The following is a 26,955-nucleotide window of genomic DNA, read 5'->3' as shown; positions in this document are numbered from 1 at the left end:
CATGCCAATGGCAAGGTTTACTTGCTAGTACGCAGTGTTGTTTGTGCCAGCCATTAATCCTGCCCATCTGCCAGGCAGCATTGATAGTGCACAATGCTCCCGTCTCCGGCTCGCTCTCCAGTGGCAGCCCGGGACGGACGTGCTGCTAACACCTACCCATCAGGTTGTACCTGTTGCCTGTGAATTTGGTGCTGCTGAAAAGTGCTGGATCAATGGAGGTGTCTATTAGTCTCCAGAACTGAGAGAGCGGGGCAAGCTTCCTTCCCGCACACTGCTCTCCGCACTGTGCCTCACAGCCCTGGACGAGAAAGGAGCGATCTTGAACTTCGCTGGGTAGGCCAGGCGGCTAGTGCCCCTCACACTGGTGGCTGCTGCAATGTGCACACCTGGCCACAGGGTACCATGCTCAAGTCCAGCAACTCACTTCCCAAAGGTGGCAGCTGGCCATCCAATAGCCCAGGCTGTCATTCACCCCGCCCTGTTCTGAGGGGGATGCCTTTGCATCTGAAGTCCGGCAAGAATTAGCAGAGATCTCCAGGAGGTATCGCCTCGTCTTTGGAAAGCGGAGAGAGCAGAATAAAGTCCAGCGTCCAGCCCAGTGCAGGGCGAGGGTGGGAGCAGCGAGTGAAAAACAACGCGATAGGACATTTCCCTTCCACTTCCATCCTCTGAACTTCTTGAACCCTGGGGGATATCTTTCTGCATTTTCATGAGAGTCGATTGCCTGGAATGGCGCTGCTCCCCAGACAAATGGGGCAGCATGAGGAATCTCACGCTGTGGGCTGTGAGATTTGCTCAAACTCTGTTAAATAACTGAGGGTCCAATTTATAGTGGGGGTAAAAATAAAATGAAATCCAAATGTCTGCAACATTCACTGCAGCAATCTCAGCTAAGGGCTTCTCTACACAGGCAAGCTGAACTGCTTTAACTATACCTTGACACGGCCGGGCACCACTCCCCTAGTGTGGCTGCAGTTAAGCTGGTACAGAGGTGCTTCATGTACAGGAAGGGGAATAACTATACCAATATAAGGCAGCTTGATACTAGAATAACTGCATCCACACAAGGTTTTGTGCGACTAACTATTTTGGCAAAAAAATCACCCCCTTACTGAAAGAGTTCTATCAGTCCAACAACTGGGTGCAAGCCAGGCCTTTCGCCCTCAGCATCCCCCTTCACCTGGCTCCAGTAGGAAGCCAGGCTCTTTCTCATTAAATGTTTGGCCTCGGTGTTGCATTAGACACAGAAGCCAGGTTGATGCGCCCACCATGCATCATTCCCACTGCGTCGCCTAGGTGGAGTGTTTTGTTGTCAGTTTCTGCAGTTCAGGGTGTGCTTTAATGTAGACAATACATGCGCTGGGGCTGAACTAACATTGCTCTGGGAACCTTTAACTTCTGAATGTCCTGACTTGTGGGTGTTTCCCTGCCCTGCCTTAGCCATGCATTCATTTATTATAAGAGTCTGAACAGTTGTTCTTCTCAGGGCCAACACAATTCATGCTGTTCCACGCCGCTGCCAGCTGCTAACAGAGCCTGTCCCCACTTCCTCTGCCTAGCATCTGCCCCTGCCCTGGCTTTGCAGAGGTGAATCCCTGCAGATGAGTCCACAAGAAGCTGTGCCTTTCCATTGGCAGCAGGCCTGATTTCCCCACTGCTCTGCACCTCGTGTTGGCATTTGTACCTGTGCAAAATCCTGGCATTCTGATTCAGCAGCGTTTTACACCCTTTGCACTGGTGCAAAGGACAATGCCTGGTGCAGGGCTATAGTGAATTAGGCCCAGTGCATCTAGTGGTTAGAGCCAGGGACTCCTGAGCTTTATTGCCAGCTTTGTGGCAGAGCAGCCGTGCAATCCCGGGAGAATCAGCACCTCTGTTTCAGTTTCCCCATTTATTTAATGGGTTAAGACCTGCCTCACGCTGGGCTGTTGCATGACCTGTTTGTAAAGTAAGCTGCAATTCATCTCACACTCACCGTTCCCCAACCTTTTGCTGAGGGCTTGTCTACAAGCAGTTTAACTAAAGGTGTGATTTTAAACCAGTTTCATTAAACCAGTGCAAAGGCTGTGTGGACTCTATTATTTTCAGTTTAAATCAGGCTTGGCTTATTGTGGTTTAGTTTAAGTCCATTAGGGACAGGCTTATGCTAAAAGAAAATAAGCCACTCAAACCTAATTAAGGAGGGTCCACACAGGGTTTGCAACAATTTAATCAAACTGCTTCAAATAAATCAGTGCAGGTTTGTGTGTAGACAAGGCAGGAGGCGGATGGAGCTCAGCTCCCTCTGGTGCCCACGCGATTCTAATTGTTTGATGATTTTTGGGGGGGACATTTTCAGTTGATTTCTGGTTTCGAAACCCACTCCCCCCACCCCTCAATCCCTGTTTGAAAATGAAAAAGAAACTTAAAAATCCATGTTATAAAGTGGCCCAAACCCAACGGTAATGTTTTTAGACCAGGGGAGGAGCCGAGGAGGTGGAGCCAACATGGGGTGACCAGGCAGCACCCAGCAGCCTGCCAGCAAGGGGGTGCGGAGCACTGCGTGGGAGCCAGGGCACTAGCACATGGCAGGGGCCGCGTCCCTGCAGTGGAAGTGTACAGCCCGGGCTGGGAAAGCAGGCTCGGGAGTGCCCCGAGAGATGAATACATTTTCCTTGTAAAGACTCTTCTGATCATAATGAATAGCCCATTAGCCTGGCCGTCAATCAGAGCCTGCCTGAAGGCTGGACTCCATCTAGGCCATTGATTTTAAAGTTCTTCTGAGTCAGATTTAGAGGCAGTGCGGGGAGGGCGTTATACTAAACACCGCTGCTGCCCTCTAGTGCCCGCTGCACACCACATGGAGCTGCACTCCTGGTTACCTTACCTGGCACCTACCCGTTATGTTCTAGCTAACACAAGGTGGGCGAAGCTCCAGGCTGACTGTGCAATCGTGACCGTGCGTTCATCACAGAGACGCTCTGGTGCTATGTGGGATGAAGACGCACAGCCCTGGTAGGTCTGAGGAAGAATGAGGAGACCCCATTAAAGCCCGAGGCAAGTCTCAGAGGGCACGTCTGCAGGGACACACAGACTCAGGCTAGTTCTGCTCACGCCAGCCCGCTAACAATAGCAGTGTGAACGTTACGGCTCAGGCGAGCTGCTTGAGTCAAGCCCATCTGAACACATGGGTCCAAACTCAGGGGGCCAGCCCCAGCCGCGGCGGCGACGTCACGCTGCTATTTTTAGCAGGCTTGCTCGAGTGGAGCTAGCACGAATCTGCCTCCCCAGGCTCGGAGGCTGCTCCCAGCTGCAGTGTGGCCAGGGGGTAACAAGAAAAAGCCCTGCAAGAGCCATTACCGCTATAAGCCTTTTGAGATTGAAGCTCAACTCTTTATGGGTAAAAGATCACAGGCCAGAATTTGACCGGGGCACTCGGCACCTCTGAAAATTAGGCCATTAGGCCTATGGCTTCAGGCAGATCAGCTGGAAAATGCTGGCAAGAATCTGCACCTTTCTCCTTGGGCGTGTTAGGTGAGCCTAGCGTATGCTGTGACAGGCCCAGAGACAATCCCAGACACAGAACTTAGTTGGCTCGCCTATCACACATTTAAAGAGAGACTACTATTTTTCATTACTTGAGGTCAGCACTGCCCGTCTTGTCGGTGGCCCCACTAGGCACAGGATGGGAGGCACCAATCTCACTCCACACTGCCCTCTGAGAAGGGCTGTATGGCACAAATACCCTTGACAGCATTCGAACCAGGCATGCCAACACGGCAAGCTCTCAGGGCCTGATCCAAAGCCCACTGAAGTCAGAGAAGCTAGCCATTGACTTAAGAGCTTCGGATCGGGCCCTGGGTCCCAATTCCCTCTTCCAGCCAGGCCCCAGATTGTTTTAGAATTCACCTGCTCTTTAGTTCTAACCTGAGCCATCATTGGCAGAGAGCCCAGCAAGCAGTTGCCAAGACATTTCTCAGCCCAGGAGGGGCGTGAGTAGCGGATGGAACACTAACCAAGAGAGTTCCTGTTCTCTTTGGGGTTTTTTGCAAATATTCCACACAACAATAAAAAAGGAAGCCCTTGCCCACTTACAAATCAATCAGAAAAAAACCCAACTCTCTTAGGAGGCATGAGCAGTTTTCTGGACTCTGCCTGCTGGGAATTTAGTGGGAAAGGTGCAACCAACCTGGAGATTTCCAAAGGAACAACCACAAGATTAAATTTCCAGAGAAATATACTTTGTCTTTACAAGCGCCAGGCCACGTGCTATGGAGCAACACAGACTCAGACTCCCCATGATCACACATGTAACATTCTGTCTCAGATGGCAGCTGTTACCCAGTATTCTGTTTGCTAGCCAAGGGCATCTAAGATACTACACCGGACCCCCACTAGAACACGGGATTTAGGATCCATGCGCGGTACCGCGTTAACGCAGGGACCGCGTTAAAATGAATTGCAATTAAAGTAATTAAATTTGGGATCCATGGCCGCGACCGCATTATATACAAATTCGTGTTATATAGACGTGCGTTCTAGCGAGGGTCCGGTGTATTATCATATTTTGGGTTAATAAAAAACAAAACCAAATAAGAGGCTCTCAGAGCATCAGTAATTTGTTCTCTCTCCAGCTCCTGGATACACAAGAAAGTCAACTCCATTCCTCAGGTGTCATCTTGCCCACTTGAGGCGAGTCAGTGGTTACTAAGACTAACTGGGTAACTTTCACTTAGTTGGCACTAAAGAACAACACCTGGCAATGGCAGTCAGTTGAAAATATGCACAAATTGCTTGGCATCAGGGAAGGCAACGTTCCACTCTTAGCATATTTGGAGTGGGGGAGATTTTGCATGATTTGATCTTTGTGAATGTGGAGGAAGATACTGGCTCATAGAGGTCTGTCTGGGTATATTTGCTGGCAACCCTGTAAACTACTCATAAGTGACTGGCTTTCAGGCAAGTCTCCTTCACAGAAGGCTCTGCAATAAAGACTTGGCAGTGGGATTCCTGGGGGCATTCTTTATTTTAAAACACAGGTATACACAGGGCGATCTAACGATCTCCTTCCAGCACAGAAATGTCAATAGATTAAACACTCCCTGAATGCCTTTTAGTTCCAACAAGGTGTACCCAGTTTATTTACATCTCACAAATTACAAGTTACAAACAACATTCACCAGAAGGTGACACATCATGACAGTGCTTGGTGCTCCTGGCAGCAGCAGGACATGAGAAATAGTCAAAGCCAAAGTGTTGTTTCAGAAACGGAGGGAATTTGCTACCCTGGGACAGCATTTTATAGCTACAACCCTTCATCACACTCTGCAGAGACCCAGAAAATTCATGTCCCAGATCAGAGGTTTGCAGAACGTGTTGCTTTTTCTAAATCAAGCATTCTGCAGGGCAGAGCAGAGCCCCAGCTCCAATCAGAATAGAGCTGGTCACTGCTCTGAGATTAATACAGGAAAGAAGGTGATTTGCTTTTTTTAGAAAAAACACACATCTTATTAATTATCCTTGGGTCTCATGCTGCATCTATGTGCTTAGCTATTTAAGTTGCAAGGTCTTTGGGGGGCAGGCCTGGTCTGTATTTTGAACAGAACTAAGCACCAAATTCATTACAGCTGGTGGAAAAATGGGATGAAAGTTTTGTGGACATGTCATCCCAGTTGTTTTCATTTAAAATTGAATTTGGAAATTTTCAGGCCAGATCTTCCATTAACAACCAACAATAATTGGGCCAATCCCCAGCCTTGGCATCTGGGAACTCAACATCGGCCCAGGGTGCTAAAGCAGCTCTGGTGGAAGGCGCAGAGGACTAGCAGGGGCGGTACCAGCTCACGGGAAGCCCGCTTACATATATTTCTAAGTATTTATACAGTGCTCGTCACCACGGTAACTGGGCGCCTACTCCAGGTTACAAAGCTGAGACTAAGATGCAGTAAGTGGACTGACGGCTGCATGACCAGCAGGAGGGCAAGCGTGAAGGAAGGGCATGGTTCCATCCCAGTGCTCTCTCTGGCAGGACTGTTACTTAGCTACGAGCAGGAGGCCGAGTGTCAGGACTGTGCATGCCAGACAATTAGGCACTAGTGTTGTTACGAGGACTGGACAGGCGCCGTCCCACGGGCGTGTGGGAGCAGCAGCTGATGCGGATCTTGAGGGGGGAGGAGGAAGGGTTTGCAGAGGGCAGCACGCACTCCCCCGGGCGTGGAGAATTGCAGCCCCTTCCGCTAATCCACCCCATTCTCACTTTACCGGAACCAGCAACCACAGTCCTGGGGGCTCTCTCCCGGCCCTGCAGAGGACACTTGGAGAGCCAAGTAAGAACACTGTCCTCTGGCGGGAACCAGGTCGGGTAGGGTTGGCTACGGGTGCTGGCATCAAAACAGTCCTGCCTTGCTCTCCCCAGCCCGAGGGCCCCAGATGGCTTTTCCATCACCAGCTGCTACGGCTCTAGGCTCTGCCCAGCAGCAGGGAAGCAGCGGGCGGAGAGGGGGCGCGGGGGCAGGCTGGGGTTCCACGGTTTCTTACTCCTCTTGTAGGAGAGGCAGGAAGATGGTCAGGCAGCCCCTGTGCCCCCCAGCCCAGGTCCTGGTCCCACGCCGATTGTAGCGGTGCCGCGCCTCAGGGTAGCTTGGCCTCACGTGTAATTGCCGGGGCCACCCAGAGGAATCACGAAGACGGAGATGTCGTCTCCGGAACCCAGCTTGTCGTTGACCAGACGCCAGCCTCGCTCCTTCAGCACCCCTCTGGACCTCACCACCAGCTCGTGGGCGGCCCTGGTGTACCTGCAGCACCGCCGGGGACGACGAACGGAGGCAGCCAGTCAGTAGCAAAGGCTCCCTCCCCCCGCCATCCACACTTGGGGCAGATCCCCCATCCTAGAGCCCCCTACTGAGGCTGACTGTACGCCCTGGTGAGAAAGGGGACGGCTGGGGGGGGGGTGTCAAGCTCTGTGGGGCCTGTGGGAGACCCTGGGGGGAGGTGAGAGGAATACACTGCTCTCAGATGACCCCTCCTGCCCGCTCCAGTGCTTTGTGGGAAGCAGCATCCAGCCCCACCCCTGGGGACACACGGCTGTGACACGGTGCCTTTGAGGAGAGACAACAGCAGGCTGTGGGAAAAGTAGCCTGAAAGGGAACGATGGCGGCAAGCCGGAAGTGCTGGGCGTTTGGGACAGCAGGGCCCCCCTCCGCACTGCAGCCATCCCGCCCACGCCTTCACTCCAGGGACAATACGCCCAGCCCCCTCGACTCACCTGCAGGGGTCGTTCGGCTCGTAGTTCATCAGCACTTCCGTGACCACGTCAGCCACCTCCCCGTCACTGGTCACGTCCCAGAGCCCGTCGGTGCCCAGGACCAGCACGTCGTCAGGACAGTGTTCATACTGCGTCAGGTCGTAAACTCTGACCTGGCGAGAGACAGGGGCTCAGACCAAACATGGGCGCCGGAGAGGGGCTCAGAGCAAACACCAGCCCTTGCTACTGCACTTCAGAAAGGGCCTGTCAAGCTCCTGCCCTGCCCTGCGTCACAGCACCATGCCCTGGCCCGTCTCCCCCAGGAGCTGCTCCAGCCAGCAAACGGGGATCCCAAGGGTTCCCATCTCGCTGTCGCTTTCAGAGTCATCTCCCTCTCCCAGCTGGGCTCAGAAGGGCAGAGAGGAGACAGAAGGGAGACCAAGCAAAGCATTGTCCTCCACACCCAGACACGTGGCCCCAGCTCCCCCTCTGTCCAGCAGGGATGGCAGCCCTGCCCTGCCTCACAGGGGTGTGGGAGGATAACTGAACTAAACTCTGCAAGGCGCTCAACTACCCCGATTACAGGGAATGAATGCCTCAGGCAGATGGCTGGGCCAGGGGCAACGGCAGAACTGTGTGACAGGCCCAGGACTGGAATAACCAGGGCTGCGTAAGGGCAGAACAGAGGTGCCATGGCAGAGCTCACGTGGTGCCAGCCCACGTGACCCTATCGCTAAAAGCCCCTCCCTGAGGTGAGCACTGAATTCGCTCACATTACCTAGCACCAGCCACTGCGGGTAACTCTGGGGAGGAGGACAGCGGGCCGGCCAAACTCACCTCAGGGACACAGGAGAGGAAAGGCTTGATGTGGATATTGGAGTTGTACACCTTGAGGTCGTGGTCTCCTAAGCCCCGCGTGACCCCGATTGTTGCCATCACCCGTGCCTGGCGGGAAAGCAAATCAAACAGCTTCAGTGTCTGCTCCCCCTTGGCTCCAGGGAAATGCACGCACAGTGGGTGCTGCAGTCAGTGCATCTGCAGGGGGCCTGAGTGGGTCCTTGGGCTCACTAGAGAAAACAGGGCTGGAATTTAAACCTTCAGAGACAGAAATCTCCCCACAACCCACCCACCAGCAGAAGCCAGACAAGAAGAGTCCCCCCAAACCATTGCAGACTCTAATGTCCCAGCTCCATGCCTGGATTTCTGTGACCCCTCTAAACTCCTGGCCTCCCTGTTCAATGGGGATTGTGTCTTTATGACACACTGTACTCCATGTGACATCCTGTACCCCATGTTCACCACTTTTATATGGCTATGATATATTTCATACAAAGTTGACCTTGTGAGGTATCATTTACAAACTTGTAATCTACTGAACATCACCGTCATATTAAAATGTGTGTAACAACAGTGTGTGTAAAGATATGAGATTTTACTATATGTTTGTTACTGAAATATGTTGTAATTCTGAGGAATGAGAACCCAAACACACAAATTACCTCTCCTCCCCCATCTCTATTCCAGGCAGCAAGATCGCTTGAAAGACAAATGTGCATCATTGAACTAGGGGGGAGTGGTCCTGGCTTGGAGGTTTTCCAGCCAGTACAGACTGCTGAAAGCTTTTGGGTAACATAAACCTTTTTGCTTTTAATCCTATTAGCCTTGGTAACATTTAGGAATTAGCCTGCATGTTTATTTTTTTATTTCTTTTGTAACCAGCTCTGACTTTAATGCCTTAGCACTTGTAAATCACTTAAAACCTATCTTCCTCTAGTTAATAAACTTCTTGTATTATTTTATCTAAACCAGTGTGTTTGATTGAAGTGTTTGGGAAATCTCTACGCAGGTCAACAGGGCTGGTGCATATTCATTATCCATTGTTGGAATGACGGGCTAATTATGAGCTTGTACGGTCCAGTGGGCTACTGGCCAGTGCAAGATGCACATTTCTGGGGGGCAAGGCTGGGACTGAGAGAGATGCAGATTTCACCCTGTATCTATTCACGGCTGGCTGGGAGAGCATTCATGTATTCAGTTGGGAGTGACGTGACATGCCAGTGGGCGAGCAGAGCCTGGGGGGTGGCTGTTCTGACAGGAAAGCAGTGGAGAAGGCATCCCAGCAGTTCAGGTTGTACCCTGGGGAACGTCCCAGTCCGTATCTCACACCTGCAGTTCCTTTACCTTTTTACCTTCTCCGTAGATAAGTGGAAACTTCAGGTCGTCCTCTTCTATCCTTTTATAGGCCCTGGTTACAAACAGGGAGATGACCTGTTACGGGGCAGGTAAAGCTTCCAGCAGCACCCTGGGCTGTTTTCAACAGAGAAGCCTGAGCCCGTCAGACACTCAGGCCCTGCCTAGGCTGGCGGCTGCCAACAGGTGCAGCTGAACCCACAGACAGGGTACGGGCTGCATTTCTCATTGACAGGGGCAGGAGGGTCTAAGCAGCTAAGTCACCAGCTGGCGCAAAGTGTAACGAGCAGGTTAGTGGCCTTACCAGCCATTCATGTTCTGGTCTCTGTACAGCATCTTCTTCCCCAGCTCCTTGTGCTGAATTCTCCGGGGAAACTCGAGGTGCGTGAACTCATTCCCCAGCAGCTCAGGTCTCAAAAACCCCTGAGGGGAGAAAATAGCAGATTCAGCCGCAAAACCCAGCGGCGCCCTGTGAACGTAAACAAGACACACAGCCTGGGCCCCAGGCACGCAGCAGGGGCTATGCTGGAGAGGGGGCCCACAGCACATCCTTCTCCAGCTCATTAAGACACTAGACTTTGAGAGCAAAGGCAAACGTTCAGGCTGGGCTCCTGGGCACATCAACGCCCTCTGCAGTGCAGCAAGGGCACCGTATGCTGGTCCCAAGGCAACACAGCTTGGCTACCAACGGCCTTTTCTCCAGCTGCAGCTGCGCTGCCCTATTTCATGAAGGTCTGACTCATGTTTGATGGCTTCCAATCAACGTCCTGGAGAGGATGGTTCTGATTTCAATGGGCTTGGGGTTCCCTGGGTCACGCCTCAGAGGGGTACAGCGAAAGGGCCAGACACCGCCAGGAAAGGGGCTAAAATGGCTTTTATTATTGGTGACAACAGCAACACATCTCACTGCGACTGGAAAGCCCGCAGGGTATCTTTCCAGGGCAGCCACCTCCCAGCACTGCACCGGACAGTCCCAGTTCCACGTGACAGCAGAGCAGCTCCATGTAGTTCTGGGCACAAATGTCACTCGTGATGTCAACGGGGGCCTTTGCCCATGCTGATCTGGAAAGGGCTTTGCAATAACTGGCCCAGAGGGTCTGGCTGAAATATGCAAGAGAGAAAATTCCAGGGGAGGCTGAAATGCACCCAGGTCCAGTTCAGGTACTCAGAGGTCACCCGTGGGTTGCAATGGCGAGGCGGAGTAGGGCAAGAGACAGTCAGTCCACCAGCCTGAATTCTGAACTAGCAGAGACGAGATGGGGCACCGGGTACAGACAGCAAACACTGGCCCAACTCAGCAGTCTGCACCTGGGGCTCAGAGATGGCAAGTGAAATGCAACAGGCAGTGACTTCTCTTCTCTCAGCTGGAGCCTCCGGGCCATGATTAACGCCATGGCCTCTGCCAACCCCTCCTGTTCATTTGCCCAGACATAACAAGAAGAAACGCTGGGATTTAGATACTGAACTAGCCTCTGTGGGCGGTGCCATTGTCAACAATGTCCTGTCGTTACTGAATATTTCCTTGGACGTTTAAACAGCGCCCATGTGAAGGTTCCCAACGTTTTCATTCTGCAAAGAGAGGGATCTCCTCAGGGACCCAATTCCCTTCCCACCCCCCAAAACCTTTAGTCCCATATTTCTCCAGGGGTCCGGGATGGTCCATGGACAACAGAGTGAGAACCACTGCTCTAAACAAAGGGAAACTTCCCCCAGCAGACCCCTAGCCAATGAGTTGTCTGCTCAAGCTTACAAGGGAATCTTCTGCATCAGCCCACCCCTGAACCCACAGCAGTGGGGCAGGGAACTCTGACATGCAATTATCACATTGCACCAGAGAGTGCAGGGATAAGAGAGACCCAGTGCCGAGATGCAGGGAGGGACATGGGGTGAGGGGAGTCGAACAATTGTTAGCAAATGCCGAATGACTTAGCAGAGGAAAAGATGAGAGCAGGAGGTGAGGGAATCCAGTGCAGAGCTGCAGACAATCTCTGCTGGAAGGAAGGCTGTTCCCAGGGGCTGTGTTTTCTATCTATAGGACCAGAAGTCTAACTGTGAAATAAATCAGACCATTACACAAGTTAAATGGAGGGCGAGTACTGGTCCGAAACATTGCAGCTTACAGCAGCATTGCTGCAGTTTCCTGCAGTATTATTAGAGTACTTTTTGGAGACAAACCCTACAGAAGGACTTTGGCTGAAATCGATTCCCCCCAGCCCATGGGGCAAATATAGGGTTGATTTTCTGACTGCTCAGTTTTTCTGCCACAGCCAATTGGAGAGACTCCACTGCTAGATGCAATTTCCTCCGTTCCGGGGCTGTTTGAAAATAGAGCTGAGGATAGGAAACCTCCTGGGGTTTTTCCAAGGTATAGGCTGAGCCAGGAAACATGTCCAGCAAAACCTCATCTAACTCCTATGTCACCTTCTCCTTCTCCCTCCCCCTCTCTGTGGGGGGTTTTCTTTACAACCGTATCAAGTTTTGTTTTGCAGCAGAGTGATTTTTCCAAGGCAAACTGGAGAGGGAAGCTTTCAGGAACCACAAAAGCGATGCTCAGACTTGATCTGTTTTCCTAGTGCTGTAGCAGGCACCGGGGTGCAGAATCAAGACTTGGCATTAGCAGAGTCTCCCATCACCTGCTGCTCCAGAGGAGAACTATGGGGCCTGGGAACGTGATGGACAAAGGGAGGGGCAATGTGTACCATCCAGGAGACTGGGGAATGAGACAGCACTAAATAAATATCAGAGAGGCCTCGCCCTTCCCATCTCTCTGCCTCGGGCACGGCACACAGTCCATTGGCTCTGTGCTGGCGCGAGGAGGCAGATTGCCAACTCTGGAGAGCGCTGCCCTCTCTATGCCCAGTGTGAACGCAGAACGAGCCATAGCAAGGCAAGTGCTCCCCTCGCTGGCCTGCTCGGACCTAGGGGTGAGAGGAGTTCGGTCTCCACAGCCTGTTCAGCCCTCGGCCTCTCTGCTGAGGCTGCTACATGAGAGGTTTGTCCGCGCAAGAGAGAATGGGCTGAGACCACTGACTCGCTCCCAGGGATCCCCAGACAGCTCTGAGTCAGCGTAACTGCCAACCTGGCCTGGACCCAGCGCCCTAGAGGGTAAAGAGCTCATGTGCCATTCCCCAACCCCCGAGACAGTCCGACGTGGGGCTGGATTGGAACTAATGAAGCCCCAACCCCCCATCCAGGCCCCGCCAAACTGCACTTATTTCACAATCTGGGGCAGAAGGAAACCGCTGCTGATTCACCCGAGGGGGTCGTATTTAGCGAACAAACCTCACACAAGTGATCTCAGTGCGACTTGCACTGTAGCCATTTCCCCAGCTGCACAACTGCCCGGTGAGCTGCCCTGCTCATCTGGTTACGGAGACAGACGGTCAGCAGTTGGGGTGGGGGGGAGGGAGGTTGGAAGGAATCAGATGAGAAGAAAGTTCTTTCTTACTAAAAACTGTAGCCTCTGCCTCTCTGTTTCTGGAGTAAACTCCCTGGACATTGGAATGATTTCCCCGTTACGGATGATAATGGCCCTGCAATGAAATATGGAATGATGAGATTAGTGAGAAAGGGAAAGCGGCTGTTCTCTCATTTCATAGCTAAAGGAGGAACGTTACCGTGGGCTCCCTCCAGACCTGCCGGAGGCTCCTGGTTTATTTACTGCACAACACACCTTTGAGGAGCGAGGTGTCTCACACTGTCCATTCGCCACTGTGTATTTTTGTATCTGCTGCGTTCAGATTCCACCAGCCCTGAGCTCAAGAACCAGTTGCTGGCTACACTACTGCGATTCCCCTGAAGCTGCTATTGGGAGAGGCAGGCATGGGGGGGGCGCAGTCTGTCTCAGGGAGACCACAGGGGTTAAAAAATAAAAAGTAGAAAGAGAAAATAATCTAGGGTGGAAAGTGGAGCAGTGGCGGCTGGCTGTGTGAAAAGGATCTGCATTAAGGTCACGGAGGCATCGTTAACAGGAGAGCGGGACAGGGAGCGTGCAGAACTCCTTGGCAGTTCACAGACAGGATACGCGGGGAATATTATCCTGCGTTACTTGTTCACTGCCGGTGCTGTGCAAGACAGGATGGGCTGTTCAGCGGATATGTAAAAAAAGCTGCTCACGGCACCTGGCCAGAGGTTACCAAGTGCAGCCAAGGTCCTTGGGCGTCAGTGCCTGGCTGGATCTCTGGCTTTCGCTGCGCTCTATGGCAGCGGGGTCCTCTCCACGCACTGTGCGACTGCTGCAGGCACCCCTGGGGCCCGCTCGGTGTTTGCTTCCCTGATCAGAGGTAAAGCAGAGGCCCTGACTCGGCTGCCGCCGTCGCTCCGGAAGGATCCCAGCGTCTCCAGCCAATGGATGAGAAGCGGCTGGTCGACATTACGGGGCCGGTCAATGTCTGTGTGGGAACGGCGCTCACTTATGCAGCAGGTTCTAGCCCCTGTGCGTACTCTGAACCACAGCCACTGATCAGCCACCCCACAGTCCCCCTGCTGCCCCGCCTGTTGGCTCAGTTAGACGGCAAGCTCCTTAGGGGAAGGGCCGTCCTTCCACTACACATGAGCACTCAGGCCCTAGCACGATGGGGCCCGACCCCCGACTGGGGCTCCCCCCGCTCCTGCAACAGAAACGGCACCAAGAACCACCCCCAGCCATTGCCCGGTGACGCCAGCGTTATACTAGTGCCTGCGCAGAGGGCAGGAACAGCTGCAGGAGAGAGAGATGGGCTCTACTCTGCCTCGTGCCCCCCCACCCCCCCCAGCAGGACCCTTAACTGATTTCCCTGGCGCGGCCGCCTCTGTTCCTGGCCAGGAAGAACACAGCCCACTTCTCGGCTGGCAGGGGGAGTCTGCAGCACCAGCAACTGTGCGCGCGTGGGGGGAATTCCTCGTTTAACCAAGCACCACGGACAGAGCTGAACGTGGGAGCCCAGAGCGGCACGTTGGATCAGTTACCAGGAGCCGCACTCCAACAGGGACACAAGAGATGGGCCTCTTCCGGCCAAGCTGGATCTCACTATCTGGGACACTTTGCCCAGACCCACGCATGGGACAGCAGCTGGCAGCGTGGAGAGGAGCTCGTGAGAGGCCTGCGGAGGCCACTAGAAGCTGCTGGAGATGAAACCGATGCCTGCTCCCTCCAGCTACCCGCAGTAGCGACGGAAGATGCTTCCTCCATTTGGCACGAGCACCTTCCACGCAGCAACACCGCAGCACAGGGCGCTCCAGCAACGCAGGGTTCACACTGACGACAGTCACAGCCTGGCCTACTCCACCGCCTCGCTGCATTTCCTGGCCAGTGGTCAACAGAGAGCTTCAGCAAGACCCTCTCCAGACCGGTGGCTCCCGCCCGGCCCAGCTTCATCAGCTGGCAGTGCCACTCACAGCCTCCTTCAACTCGCTCCTACAGCAGCTCAGCTGGGCATGAAACGCCCCTACGCAGGGCACCAAGTTCACCCCCCTCTGCCCCCCCAAATAACAAATTCCACATTTGCTGGGGTGACACTTATGCAAGGGGGCTACAATTTTCAAAAGTACCTAAGTGATTTAGGAGCGTAAATGCCATTGATTTCCACTAGTACTTAAGCACCTAAGTCACATAGGTGCTTTTGTAAATAAGATTTAGATTGCAAGTGCCTAAGGGCTTATCTACACACAGGTTTTGCACCACTTAAACTATCCCCCCCTCCATCAAAATAGTTACATGGGTACAAAAAGTGCCTGCACCCCTGGGCTCAGACACACAGGGTCCAGCTACACTGCAATAAAATACGCGTGGCACAGCCATGGCTGGCATGGCTCGGGCAGCGGGGCCGTTTGGGCTCAGGCTGGACCCCAGGTTCTGAGACCCCACAACATGGGTGGTGTCAGAGCCTGGGCTCCAGCCTGAGGTCAAACGGCCACGCTGTGAGTTTTAGCCCCGCAGGGCTCCGAGACTCAGTGGTTTCTCCTTGCCGTGGAGGCGTATGCCCAGGCGCTCCTGCACATCTCCCCCAGGGGGATTTTCACTCCCCTCCAGCCGGCTACGGAGTGAAATGCAGGTCAGGCCTGGAGTCCGATTTACAACAATATGTAACACATGCAGCGGAAAGGGCTGTTAGGAAATACTGCTAGGGGAACAGAAGAACTCACTCCAGAGACCCACTCCCCCCGTTTTTAATCACACACAACAAGGTGCTGCCAAGGAAGGTGTCTGGAGCTTAAGGAATCAAATCCCGAGTCAAAGGAGGCAATTCTACACTACCCGAGTACACCGGGCCGACGGGAGGACACCAGCATTCCTTCCTTCAGGGCTTACTCTGCTGCTCCGCCAATAGCTACAGCTCTGGACAGTTTGCTATTGAAACACCCCTGTGGCAGTGCACGAACCTGCCGTTTACGGCTGTATGCAGAGGCATGCGGTGCAGCACCCTCATCAGCCCCAGCCCCAGGCTTTGGGATCCACGCCTGGCCAGTAGCTGTGACGAGGAGGGTTTCTCCTGGGCTGTCACATGCCTTCAAAGCTTTTTTTTAAATGGGTGTGTTTATTTCCTCAATCAGTCAGTGACTGGAGGCGGGGGGGGTCAGACCCATTTCCAGCAGGCAGCGAAGGAGTCTTAGTCCATAGTCACACTGTGACTGCAGCTGCCCTGGGCCCAGATACTGGCCCCTGTACACACTCGCTGTCTCCTACCTACTGTCGCCTGCATTTGCCACGTAGACTTTCCCCAGGAGGTAAACCACAGCCAGGGCGCAGCAGCCTCCCGCCACGAGCCGGGTCGTCCGCTCCCGCTCAATCTGGTCATCCTGCGGAGACAGACAGCAAGACAAATCCACAGATGGAGGCAGCTCAAAGAGAGACGTCCGGGCCCCAGACGGAGCCGGGCTCTTCTAGGCAGGCTGCTGAACCAGACGGCGGGTGGGAAATACCCGCACACATGGAGCAGGGGTTACCGCTGCAACAGGCCCTCCAGCGTGCCCTCAGCTGGGCAAGGGCCTCCCAGCGCCAATCCGCCCTCCCCCGTATGCCGAAAGCTCTTCGACCTGAACACCCTTGCTGTTCTCGCATGTCTCCCTGGTTAATTCCTCATTCTGCCCTCAGCCTCCTGACCCTGGGAGGTGGGTGTCCTGTACCCTCCCCACCCCCAACCTCTGCAACTGCCATGCTCTGCCACAGCCAGGAGCAGCAGCGAGAGGGTTAACGCCAGATCCTCCTCTCCCTTATCGATTGCACCCTCCCTCACGTGGCTGGGCACCATTGCCAGCCCTGTGCCTGCTGCTGGGTGCGTGGGGCCAGTCTTGCCTGCCCCCCATGCTCACGGGACGCGTGGCACTGCATATGGGGCCCAGGTCTAGGCAAAATAAAGTGCCAGGCAGGCCAAGCATGCGTCATCTCCAAGGCACTGGCTGAGCTCTCAGCACCAGCGGGGGTTAGCAAAGACAGGGTCCGGCTCCTGAGTCCAGAGACTGCAGCTAGCCAAGCACATGCCCCAGCAGACCAAAATAGCCCTCTGCTGTCCCATCAGCACACTGGCTGCTAAAGGAAATGAGCGTACGTTCCAGCTGGAACGCAGCTGCTCGGCCAGGGCCAGGGCACATCCCCCTGCCTGATCCCAGGGGCTCCGGCCAGCCGGCGCTGGACACAGTGGTTCCTATGGGAAGTGGGGTGTCGCCTGGGTTCCCCTTGTGGCTCTCCCGGGGGCAGGCTGGGGAGAGGGGAGTCCTGCAGAGAGTGGCTTCCCTCAGCCTGCTGGGGGCTTGGGAAAGTAGCCGCAAAGAAAAAACAGCCTGGGAGCTGCTTGTGCAGAGCTGGGCTAGGCTCCCCTGGGTGCCGTGAGGCAGTCTCCATGTGAGACAGAAATGACACGTCAGCCTCCCTCCCGCCGGGGGCCTTAATGCTTCCTGTTGTTAATGGTGACGAAGAGGACGTGGCATCGCGTGGCGCGGCGGGAGAAGCTGATCTCGTGTGGCACGACCCCCGAGCAGAGCACCTCCAGCAACGGGGCCAATCTGCACACAGCGCAGGCTGCAGGGGAGGAGACAGGGCTTGGGGAGAGCAAGGAACGCTCGGAGGGAACTTTTCTCCTCCCTGCTGTAACTGTGGATGCGCTCATTAGCCCCAGACAGGCTGAATCCTTTCTGGCATCCTGCTGAGCTCCTGGCTTCGGTGATCTGCGTGGCAGTGAGTTCCACAGGTTAACTGTGCCATGTATGTTGTGGGGAGGAGAGGTTTACAGGCATTTCCTCCTCAGACAGTTCTCTACCCAGCTCCTCCCCTTCCACCTCCTGCTCTGGGGCTGCACGCTCCCCGGCTCGCTCACCATCCGCTTGAAGGCGTTCTCGATTGCACCAATCACCAGGCTTTCGTGAGAGACTGCCTTCTCCAGGTGGAATCGGGGCAGGGCATCGTTGGGGAGCTCTGCATCCGCTTGTGCGAGGGGGGCCCGGTTCCGCTCAGCCGGGAGTGCCCGGGAATCGCTCGGCAGGCAGAGCGGGGGAGGGGAGGAGTCCTGTAAGATATCCACCAGGTCCCTGAGCTGGTCGCGGATGTGAAGGTGAAGCAGCTTGGATGCCATGACAGCGGCACCGCTGCCAGCGTGGCCGTCAAACAAGCCCCAATAGTGGAAGCAAAGGTCCTTCCTGCCCTGCTGGGAGAAACGGGACAGTTAGGGAATTCCCCTGGGAGGAAAACAAGAGGGAAGAGAGGGTGGGCACAGCTGAGCAGGGAGGTTAGGGTCACAGGGCTGGGGCTTGACTGGCCCAAGGCACTGATCCCAGGACAGTTCTAGTCCAGCCCACGAGGGGACTGACCAAGCTGGCTGCTCAGTGGCTTGTGCGAAATCAATTCATGGGTGGCCTCAGCGCAGTTCCCTGCCACAAGCGGCCCCTTCCCCTAGCGAGGCCACGCACTGAATGGACTGAAATCCAATGACACCCCAAAGGGGCCCAGGCCCGTGTGACCTCCCCTGTCAGCACACGCAGCGAATGGAATTCTGCATGTGCGTTTCCAAAGCCATTTTGCCTGGACCCTGGCAGGAGCAGGGCGTGGCGCAGAGAGAGTCAGCGTGAGAATTACAGGAAGCCCTGCGAGGATCCCGGCCTTCACTGTTTACATTGCTCACCCCCTCCGCTTCCCCTGTGCATTCCTTGGGCGCTGGGTTACACCTCGGACTGCATCTCCTGTCCACCACCACCACCTCGCAGCAGGCTTGATCCTCATTGTGCTGGCTCTTCCCAGCATTTATCACCCTAGGGGGAACCGAAAGAGATGAGAGAGACAATGATTTGGGGCAAAGACTCCATTTATCAGCGGATTTCACTCTGTGACTGCAGAGAGACGCGGCAGGCGCCAGCCAGCCCTTCACTCCCCCTGGTTATACAGCACGCAGAGAACAACTGCCCACTGAGACCAGCTAGCTTTTGCGGCAGGCTGTTCCTTCCTGTGCATCAGGCAAAGCTTCTGCCTCAGAACCTGCTACAAGCCTCGGCTGCAGTCGCGTGCAAGATACACACACCAAGTCTTGCTGCCACAGGTCCTCTGCGAATGGCTTAGGTCACGTTCCAGTGTGTTCCAAAATCCTCAGTGCCCCACGGAAAGCCTGGTTTGCTTAAGCAGAAGTGGGAAGGCAAGAGGTACCAGCAGAAACTTTTGCAAACAGAGTGACATTAACTAAGCTATCCCCCCTTGCTAAGCAAATTTCAGATCTCGATTGCAAAACCCGCTTTGTGGGAGGAAGTTGTAGATATGCAAAACAAGAAGTGCTCTTTGGGCAGCAGCTCTTTAAGTGGTTTATAGGGAAGGGATGGTGTCACATGCAGGAGAAGCAGTCAGAGCTAAACTGAAGGGTGCTTTTAACGAGTTCCTCTAATAGTCTGAAAGGTTCCTACTTCTGAGAACTCAAGTGCAGGGTTTTCTATCCCCATTACTGCACTGGAGCAAGGAACATTTCAAAGAGTTCAGAAGTTGGAAAGAAACCCAGAAAAACCCATCCAAGCTTTGGCTTGTTACCATCACAAACTGTGAGCCAAAAACCCCCAACTGTGTGTAAACAAACAAGAAAGATGGTAATTTCAGAACCATAATAATGCCAAAGACAGTGACTGCTGTTTATTATAGTGAAACAGCACCACCAGGGGCCACCTCTAAAATATATCATTTTACAAAAATATCTTATAGCTTCTCCAAGATTTCCAGTACTTCCCCCCCCCCCTTTAATTAAAGACAAATTTCTACTAGATGACAGATCTTTGCTTGTCCCGGGAGTGGTCACTTGAAGGTAGGTTTCACTGTAATACCCTACAGGGAAGTGATGTTTCTGACAATATTTGTTATGGAAGGACAATAACAAAGCTGTGTGCAGCACTAACAGGATAGAAAAGAAAACAGGGAGTGCTTGGAAAATCCAGGTCCAGAAAACTAGTAGTGACAACACGTACCACTGTGAAAATCAGCAGAGCAGGCACCAGACCAAAAAACCACACTGAAATGAACCCCTGATTATCTAAGGCCCTTGTCACCAATAACATACACCTCCTCCTGGCCTCTCTCCCAGCTTAAGGGGAGGCCTTTGCAAAGAATTCCCCATTAAGTCTAGTTTTCACCCGCTTCATGGCTGGCATTTCAAAAGTCTCAGGGCCGGCTACAGGACGGCGGTGACGAAGCCAAAAAAGGCCAGGCTGCGGGAGGGTCCCTTGTGCTCCTCCCAAGGAGATGAAGTGACCTGACTGGCCTAACGTCTCTGGAAACGGCCCAGGTAATACAGCCAAGTTAGCTTAGGGGGCCTCTCCTGCTCCCAATGAGCATGATAGGAGCAGGTCTTTAAAGAGGAAGTGTGAAGTGGCTCCTTCCCAGGAGCCTGGGATTCAAGTCCCTGCTCCTCTGTGATCTTGGGAAGCTCAGTCTCTCTGAGCCTCAGTTCCCCACCTGTGAAAAGGGATAGTGTGAGATACAGCCAGTAAATACATTAAAGATTGTGAGGCACTTGGCTACTGCAATGACAGGGGCCGTATATCCAGCTGACAAAAGGGCAAACCAAAAGCCCAAACAGCACAGCCCGGCTCCTCTCAAATCTACTTTTGACTTTTCTTAGGGCCAGGTTCCAACACCCTTATTTACCCAGAACAACACCTCACTCTGCACGTCATCCCACTATGGCAATGTGACTGCTCACCTGCAAAAAGTTAAGCTAACAGGTAAGTCTTTGTAGGCCTGGGGCTAAAGACACCATTCAGTGGGAGGGCAGCAGGCACTGGCCCATCAGGTTTGCTGCCCTGCAGAAGGTATTTGTTTCACCTACGCAGGTACACAGGTAAGCCAATAATAATCCATTTAAAAGGAAAACATAACTTGTGCCTTCCAGGACAGGCAACAAATGGAATCAGAGTCAGGACTTGACGCTTGGCCAACTAGATGACGATATTTACAATAGATTTTATCTCAAGGCTGAGCCCCCGTAACCGTCTTACAACCGAGCTGTCTTGCCGTGTCAGGGTGTCAAAAGACCTCAGGGAACCTCAATGGAACTTGTGATAGAATGAAAACAAACAGAGCTTCCCTTTAGCAATACCATAGGTTTGAAACTGCAGGGGAGGAAACGAAAGTGGGCAGACATCTCTAAGGCAGTGCGGACCTTTGCTTTACTCCATCTCAGCTCATACAAAAAAATACTGCTAAAAATGAAACTCCCACATTGTAGACTCTCTGGGAGAGGAATCACCTTTTCATTCTGTAGGCGCAGAGGCCCCAGCACTATGGGGCCTGTCGGCGGTATGGCAATTGTAATACAGAACGATGTGCAGCCAGTCATTGAACAGTTTACACACCAGGGCTCTAGAAATATAAAATCCTCTGGTAAACGGCAAGCGTCAGGGCCTCTAGAGGGAAGCTGGCCACCAGCACAGCCCTGATCCTGCAAACAGGCTTCCCTGTTAACTCATGTTTCTGTGTTCAGACTCACTTCACTCACTGATTACTCACGTGCATAAGTGTCTGCAGCTTCTGCAGAACGGTGTCTCCAGCTAAATGTCTGGCTCTGAGCTGTGACAGGCTTTGGAGATGCTAAGCGCCACAGGGTGACTGCACAGAGTGGCCAAGGCAGTGGATACGCTGGGAAAGGGAGTGCCCTTGGAGAGTTAAACACTGCTGCATGCTTGGCTCTGCTTTCCCAGTGAGGCGCAGGGCTGATGTTTGCGCATGGAGAGACCCCCCAGGGGCAGGAACAAGGGAGCTATTCAGGGCCTAGGTGCTGGAACTAGGGGTGCTGACACCCCCTGGCTTGAAGTGGATTCCCTCACATACAGGGTTTACTTTGGTTCAAGGGCTCCCAGCATCCCCACTATACACATTGGTTCAGGACTCCTGATTCAGGGTCCCAGACTGAGTCAAGGGGACCCTCTCTCGACAGGGATCCCGCTGCGGGAGTCAGGCACCACAGCGCCCTTAGGCTGGATACCCCGCAGCACAGGAGCGCCTGGGTCCCGTTCCCGCGGCAGTGCCCTGTGCAAACCACCCCCCGCCTTGTCCCCTGGGCAGCTGCACCCGCGGACATGCAGGACCCAGCTACGGGGCCTTCTCCCTCCGTCCCCGGCCACCTGGCAGCGCAGGTGCTGGAACTGGGGGTGCTGCCGGCTTGCAGCACCGGGTTGGCAGTGTGGGCCAATGGCTCTCCGCACCCACGGGTACTCCCCTGTCCAGCTCCCTCCCCCGGAGCCCGACAGCCCCGGGCAGCCCGTAGCATCTGCCCGGTGTCCCCGCCCGGCCCGGCCCGGCTCCCCAGCCCGGCGCGCCCCGCGGCTCACTCGGCGTAGCCGGTGCTCCAGGGCAGGCGGCGGCAGCTCTCCCGGGGGCTCTGCACGGCTCTGCCCGCGTGATCGTCCGCCCGCTGCAGCTCCTCCGAGGTGAGCTGCAGAAAGGCTGGTCTGGAGAAGAAGCCGCCGCCCGCGGGCGGCCCCCGGCAGGCGCTGGGGCCGGGCGGGACCGGGGGCGGCGCAGGCGAGTCCCGGGGGGGCTGAGCGCCGGGCGCGGGGCCCAGGCCCCCCACCAGCTGCGCTACCGCCGTGCGCACCCTGCCCAACATGCTGCCTCCGCCGGCTAGCGCTCCGCTGGGGGCGGGCCGGTGGCTCCGCTCTCCGCCTCCCCGCCACACGGGCTGCGGATCCGCCGGGCTGGCCCCGCCCCGGCAACCCCAGAGACCCCCCCTGCACCCCGCTGCCCCCTGGACCCCAACACCCCTGCACCCCACTGGTCCCTCTAGCACCTTCAAACCCCCCTACACCCCGCTGTCCCCCCGGCATCCCGCTGCCCCCGGCAGACGGCACCCCAACCCCCCTGCATCCCACTGCCCCCAGCACCTTCAAATCCCCCTGCACCCCACTGCCACCAGCACTTTCAAACCCCGCTGTCCCCCAGTACCCCAAACCCCTGCACCTCGCTGTTCCCCTGGCATCCCTGAGACCCCATCACTGATCCCCTCCAGCACCCCAAAACCCCTGCACCCCAAAACCCCTGCACCGCAAAACCCCTGCACCCTGCTGTCCCCCAGCACCCCCGAAACCCCATCACTGACCCCCTCCAACACTTCAAAATCCCTGCACCCCGCTGTCCCCTCCAGCACCCAACCCCCCTGTAACCCACTGCCCCCTCCAACACCCCTGAGACCCCATCATTGACCCCCTCCAGCACCTTCAAAATCCCTGCACCTGCTGCCCCTAAATTAACACTGCTCCCTCCAGCACCCCACCACCCCTGAGACCCCTTCACTGACCCCCCCCTCCAGGACCGCAACCGCCCTGTACTCCACTGACCCCTCCAGCACCCCCGAGACCCCTTCACTGACTCCCCTCTAGCACCATGGAGACCCCTGCACCGCGCTGCCTCTCCTACAACACCCCAAGAACCTCTATCCCCACCACCCCTAGACTCTCCACTGTCCCCTCCTACAAGACCAAGACCCCCTATCCCCACCACCCTTCAAACCTCCAGTGCTTCCTCTTACAATTCCCCAGTGACCCCACATCCCCACCACTCCTGAGATCCCCACAGCCCTCCCTACAACATCCCGAGACTCCCTGCACCTCCACCGACACCACCCCAGAATCCACCCTCCACTCCCTTTGCTCCCCACATCTCAGGGACTGCGTAGACCCCTAGAGTTCCCTTGGGGTTCAGAGGGGCAACAGCTCTATTTTCGCTTGTCCCTGCCTCTCTGATTTGTCTCCCCCAGACAGCTGGTGGTGAGTGATTTTAAAGTGCTGTTGTTAATTTACGTCAAGGTGCTTAGAGCGAATGGATGGGCACTCTTTTTAGCTTTCCTAAATAAATAAAATATTTTACTTCCCGAATCCCAGCTCCTTAGACGAAGGTTTCTCACTGTGGAGCTTGGTCCCCACTGATCCCCAAATTTCTAGATTTACACCAGGGTAACAGCGGCATTTGGTGTGGAGGACATTAGAAATGACGAGCTATGTTATGTCCCCTAGCCCAATGGCTCTCAACCTTTCCAGGCTACTGTACCCCTTTCCGGAGTCTGATTTGTTTTGCGTACCCCAAGTTTCACCTCCCTTAAAACTCCTTGCTTACAAAATCAGACATAAAAATACCAAAAATAAAAAAAAGTGTCACAACACACTGTTACTGACAAATTGCTTGTTTTCTCATTTGTACCATATAATTATAAAATAAATCAAGTGGAATATAAATATTGTACTTACATTTCAGTGTATATAGAGCAGTATAAACAAGTCATTGAATGAAATGTTAGTTTATACTGACTTACCTAGTGCTTTTTATGTAGCCTGTTGTAACACCAGGCACCTGTCTAGATGAGTTGATGCACCCTCTGGGAGACTTCTGTGTTCCCCCGGGGTACACATACCCCTGTTTGAGAACCACTGCCTTAACCTACCCCTCAGTCAATGCAAGGCGGCCCCTACAATATGTTGTTCACTGCTTGTTTCTTATTGCTGTAATTTACTAACCTCCAGACTCTGGCATCACAGAAACAAGTCTCCTAATAGGACCTCTTGCCTGGTGTTTCATTGGAGCAGCATGATAAGCCAAACCGCATCCATTTCTTTTTCCCTTTTCTACAGCGTCTCCTTCCTTTACTGGTGTGCTGTTTTTCTTTTGTATTTTCATTTGCATAGATACTGGGATGAGGGATGCTGCGGAAAACCCTCCAGTAGAGAGACTTGTAAATAAATAGTTTTGTTTCTCCAAAACAACTCGGTAAAATACAGGAGTGTAACAACATTTCATGTTTATTCTCTGCATTATATTTTATAAGTGGTGCACAAACAGAAACAGATTAATTGAAAACTCCCTCTGTTTTTAACCCTTGTGTCCCTGGCTTTTGTCCCTTTCCTCCAGTTGTAAAGTGAATCTTCCACATGCCAGATCTATCTATTCAGTCTAATACTCACAGACCTACAGAATACTGTGTCCAGGGCCGGCTTTAGGAAGTGTGGGGCCCAATTCGAACAGTTTTGACAGGGCCCCCACAGGGATGACTAAAAAAAAAAAACCCACATGGGGCTTGTACTCACCGGGCGGCGCTCCTAGACTTTGGTGGCGGTTCCTTCACTCGCTCTGGGTCTTTGGTGGCACTGAAGGACATGCCGCCAAAGTCCTGGAGCACCGCTGGGTGAGTAAAAATTAAAAAGGCGCCTCTAGCCAGGGAAGGGATTCTCTGCCACTTGCCCCCCACTCTGGGCGGCCCTGCCACTGGGTGCGGGGCCCTCTTAGGCGCGGGGCCCGATTCGGGGGAATTGGTGGAATTGGCCTAAAGCCGGCCCTGACTGTGTCTTCTCTGCATGGAGTCTGAAACATGTTTCCCCACGTTTGGAGCACACACCCTGCAGGAGTTCAAAGGAAGGGTGGAGAGGACATAACTTGATTGTTCAGTAGCATTTCAGCTTTAATTTAAAAAGGGGTTGGGGGGGAAGCTCCAAAAAACCTCTGTGATAGTTGTGAAGAAAATCTTCAAAATGAGTGTGACCTCTGCTGAGACACCTACCTGAGTTTGCAGAGAGCCTGCAACAATGGTTTGGAGTGGTTTGAAGAGCCCCCTGTACTTTAAAGGGTTCTAACTCAGAATCCAGTGAGGATACTGGAGATGTTAATATGGCTGACTATTTTACTGCTTGTCAAAGTGGCTAAGAAAAGCGAGGGAGTATCATAGCATGAAGATCTGCTCTCAAAGAGGGAGTGGTGGTGGTAAAGAATTACCTGGGAGGGGGGACTGATGATGTATACATTGAAATATGTAGCCTTTAACAGCAGCTGGTGGGATGCTGGGGATGGGGCGAGGGTTAATTTTCCTGAAAGGGGGCTCAGCTTTCCAAAGGGCTGTGTAATGCTGGTGTGACGTATCAGCACACAGAGAAGGCCCAGTGCATTGTGGGTTGTTCATTGCATCACACCATCACGGGAATGCCACTTTCTGCAGGATTCCTTCCATCTTTTGCACAGCAGAGGTTGAGCAGAGAGAAGCAAGTGTGGAGGGGCTGGGGCCTTGGGGAAGTGCTTTGCCTGGCTGAAGTGGGTACAGTGGACGGGTGATGAGAGTAGGGTGACCAGATGTCCCGATTTTATAGGGACAGTCCCGATTTTTGGGTCTTTTTCTTATCTAGGATCCTATTACCCCCCCACCCCCGTCCCACCCCCGTCACCCTAGATGAGAGAGAGAGACAGCATGGCACATTACAATATGGTTTGCTTCTGCTGGGCTATTTCCCCTCTGTTAAAAGCTACTGCCAGCACAGGAAGCCTGCGCCAGCCTAGGGTGAACAGGCTGGTACAATGTACATCCAAGGAGAGAGAAGTTTCCTGGTGAGCAAGCAGGCAAGATATTAGTACTTCCAGTGCCACCATACAGCTGGGGCACCTAAGCCTTTATGATGAATCTTTCGGTAGCCAAGACGGGCTATTTAAATACCGGGACATATGGCCTGTTCACACTTCAAGGCTTTGGCCTCTGATGAGTAGTTGTGATTGCCCCTCACAGGTAAGCACTGACCCCCCTCCAGCACCACAGAGACCCCCTAACCCCCCCCCCCACACACACACACACTGTACTCAATACTCACTGGTAACTAACCCCTGCCTCCAAACTCCGTTAACAAGGAGCAATGGAAAGGAGTCCTGATGGGGATTGCCTGGAGACAGATTGCTAGTTGTTTCTTTGTCTACACCCAGGAGTTGCACTGCTTTAACTAACACCAGTTTTTAGATTGACTTAGGCTACGTCCTCACTACGGGGGGTGGGGAGTCGATTTAAGATAACGCAAATTCAGCTACATGAATAGCGTAGCTGAATTTGACGTATCGGCGCCGACTTACCCCGCTGTGAGGACGGCGGCAAATCGACCTCCGCGGCTCCCCCATCGGCGGCGCTTACTCCCACCTCCGCTGGTGGAGTACAAGCGTCGATTCAGGGATCGATTGTCGCGGGCCGACGAGACGCGATAATTCGATCCCCGAGAGATCGATTGCTACCCGCCGATTCAGGCGGGTAGTGTAGACGTAGCCTTAGTTAAACCGGTGCAAACCCCTGTTTAGACACCACGTCAATCAG

General features: G+C 53.9%; 1 protein-coding gene across 2 annotated transcripts; it reads right to left on the bottom strand.

The window, feature by feature from the left end:
• Positions 1–5,090: 5,090 nt before the first annotated feature.
• PPM1J (protein phosphatase, Mg2+/Mn2+ dependent 1J) lies at positions 5,091–22,509 on the bottom strand. 2 transcript variants are annotated; one of them, XM_008171754.4, is made up of 10 exons: positions 22,181–22,508; positions 18,505–18,631; positions 17,704–18,027; positions 16,077–16,189; positions 12,861–12,945; positions 9,717–9,835; positions 9,404–9,467; positions 8,060–8,167; positions 7,244–7,395; positions 5,091–6,773 (listed from the first exon to the last, which is right to left on the bottom strand). In XM_008171754.4, exons 1-10 carry the CDS (start codon positions 22,456–22,458, stop codon positions 6,626–6,628), a joined length of 1,518 nt encoding a protein of 505 aa, XP_008169976.2. In that variant the 5' UTR covers positions 22,459–22,508; the 3' UTR covers positions 5,091–6,625. The 2 variants fall into 2 exon arrangements, with proteins under 2 accessions (XP_008169976.2, XP_065447514.1); XM_065591442.1 differs by lacking the exons at positions 9,404–9,467; positions 9,717–9,835 and having other exon boundaries at positions 22,181–22,509.
• Positions 22,510–26,955: the final 4,446 nt, after the last annotated feature.

Source organism: Chrysemys picta, chromosome 4 (assembly GCF_011386835.1).
Source record: "Chrysemys picta bellii isolate R12L10 chromosome 4, ASM1138683v2, whole genome shotgun sequence".
Classification (NCBI taxonomy): Eukaryota; Metazoa; Chordata; order Testudines; family Emydidae; genus Chrysemys; species Chrysemys picta.
Note: the sequence above shows the minus strand (reverse complement) of the source record. Positions and strands in the feature narration are given on the sequence as shown.

What these genes read in the sequence shown, in the direction of transcription:
- PPM1J (XM_008171754.4), bottom strand. Translation starts at nt 22,458, where the DNA reads ATGTTGGGCAGGGTGCGCACGGCGGTAGCGCAGCTGGTGGGGGGCCTG. An exon ending in GACCAGAACATGAATGGCTG is followed by an intron (nt 9,468 to 9,716) that starts GTAAGGCCACTA and finishes GTTTGTAACCAG; the next exon opens with GGCCTATAAAAGGATAGAAG. An exon ending in TCTACGGAGAAGGTAAAAAG is followed by an intron (nt 8,168 to 9,403) that starts GTAAAGGAACTG and finishes CTTTCCCGCCAG; the next exon opens with GCACGGGTGATGGCAACAAT.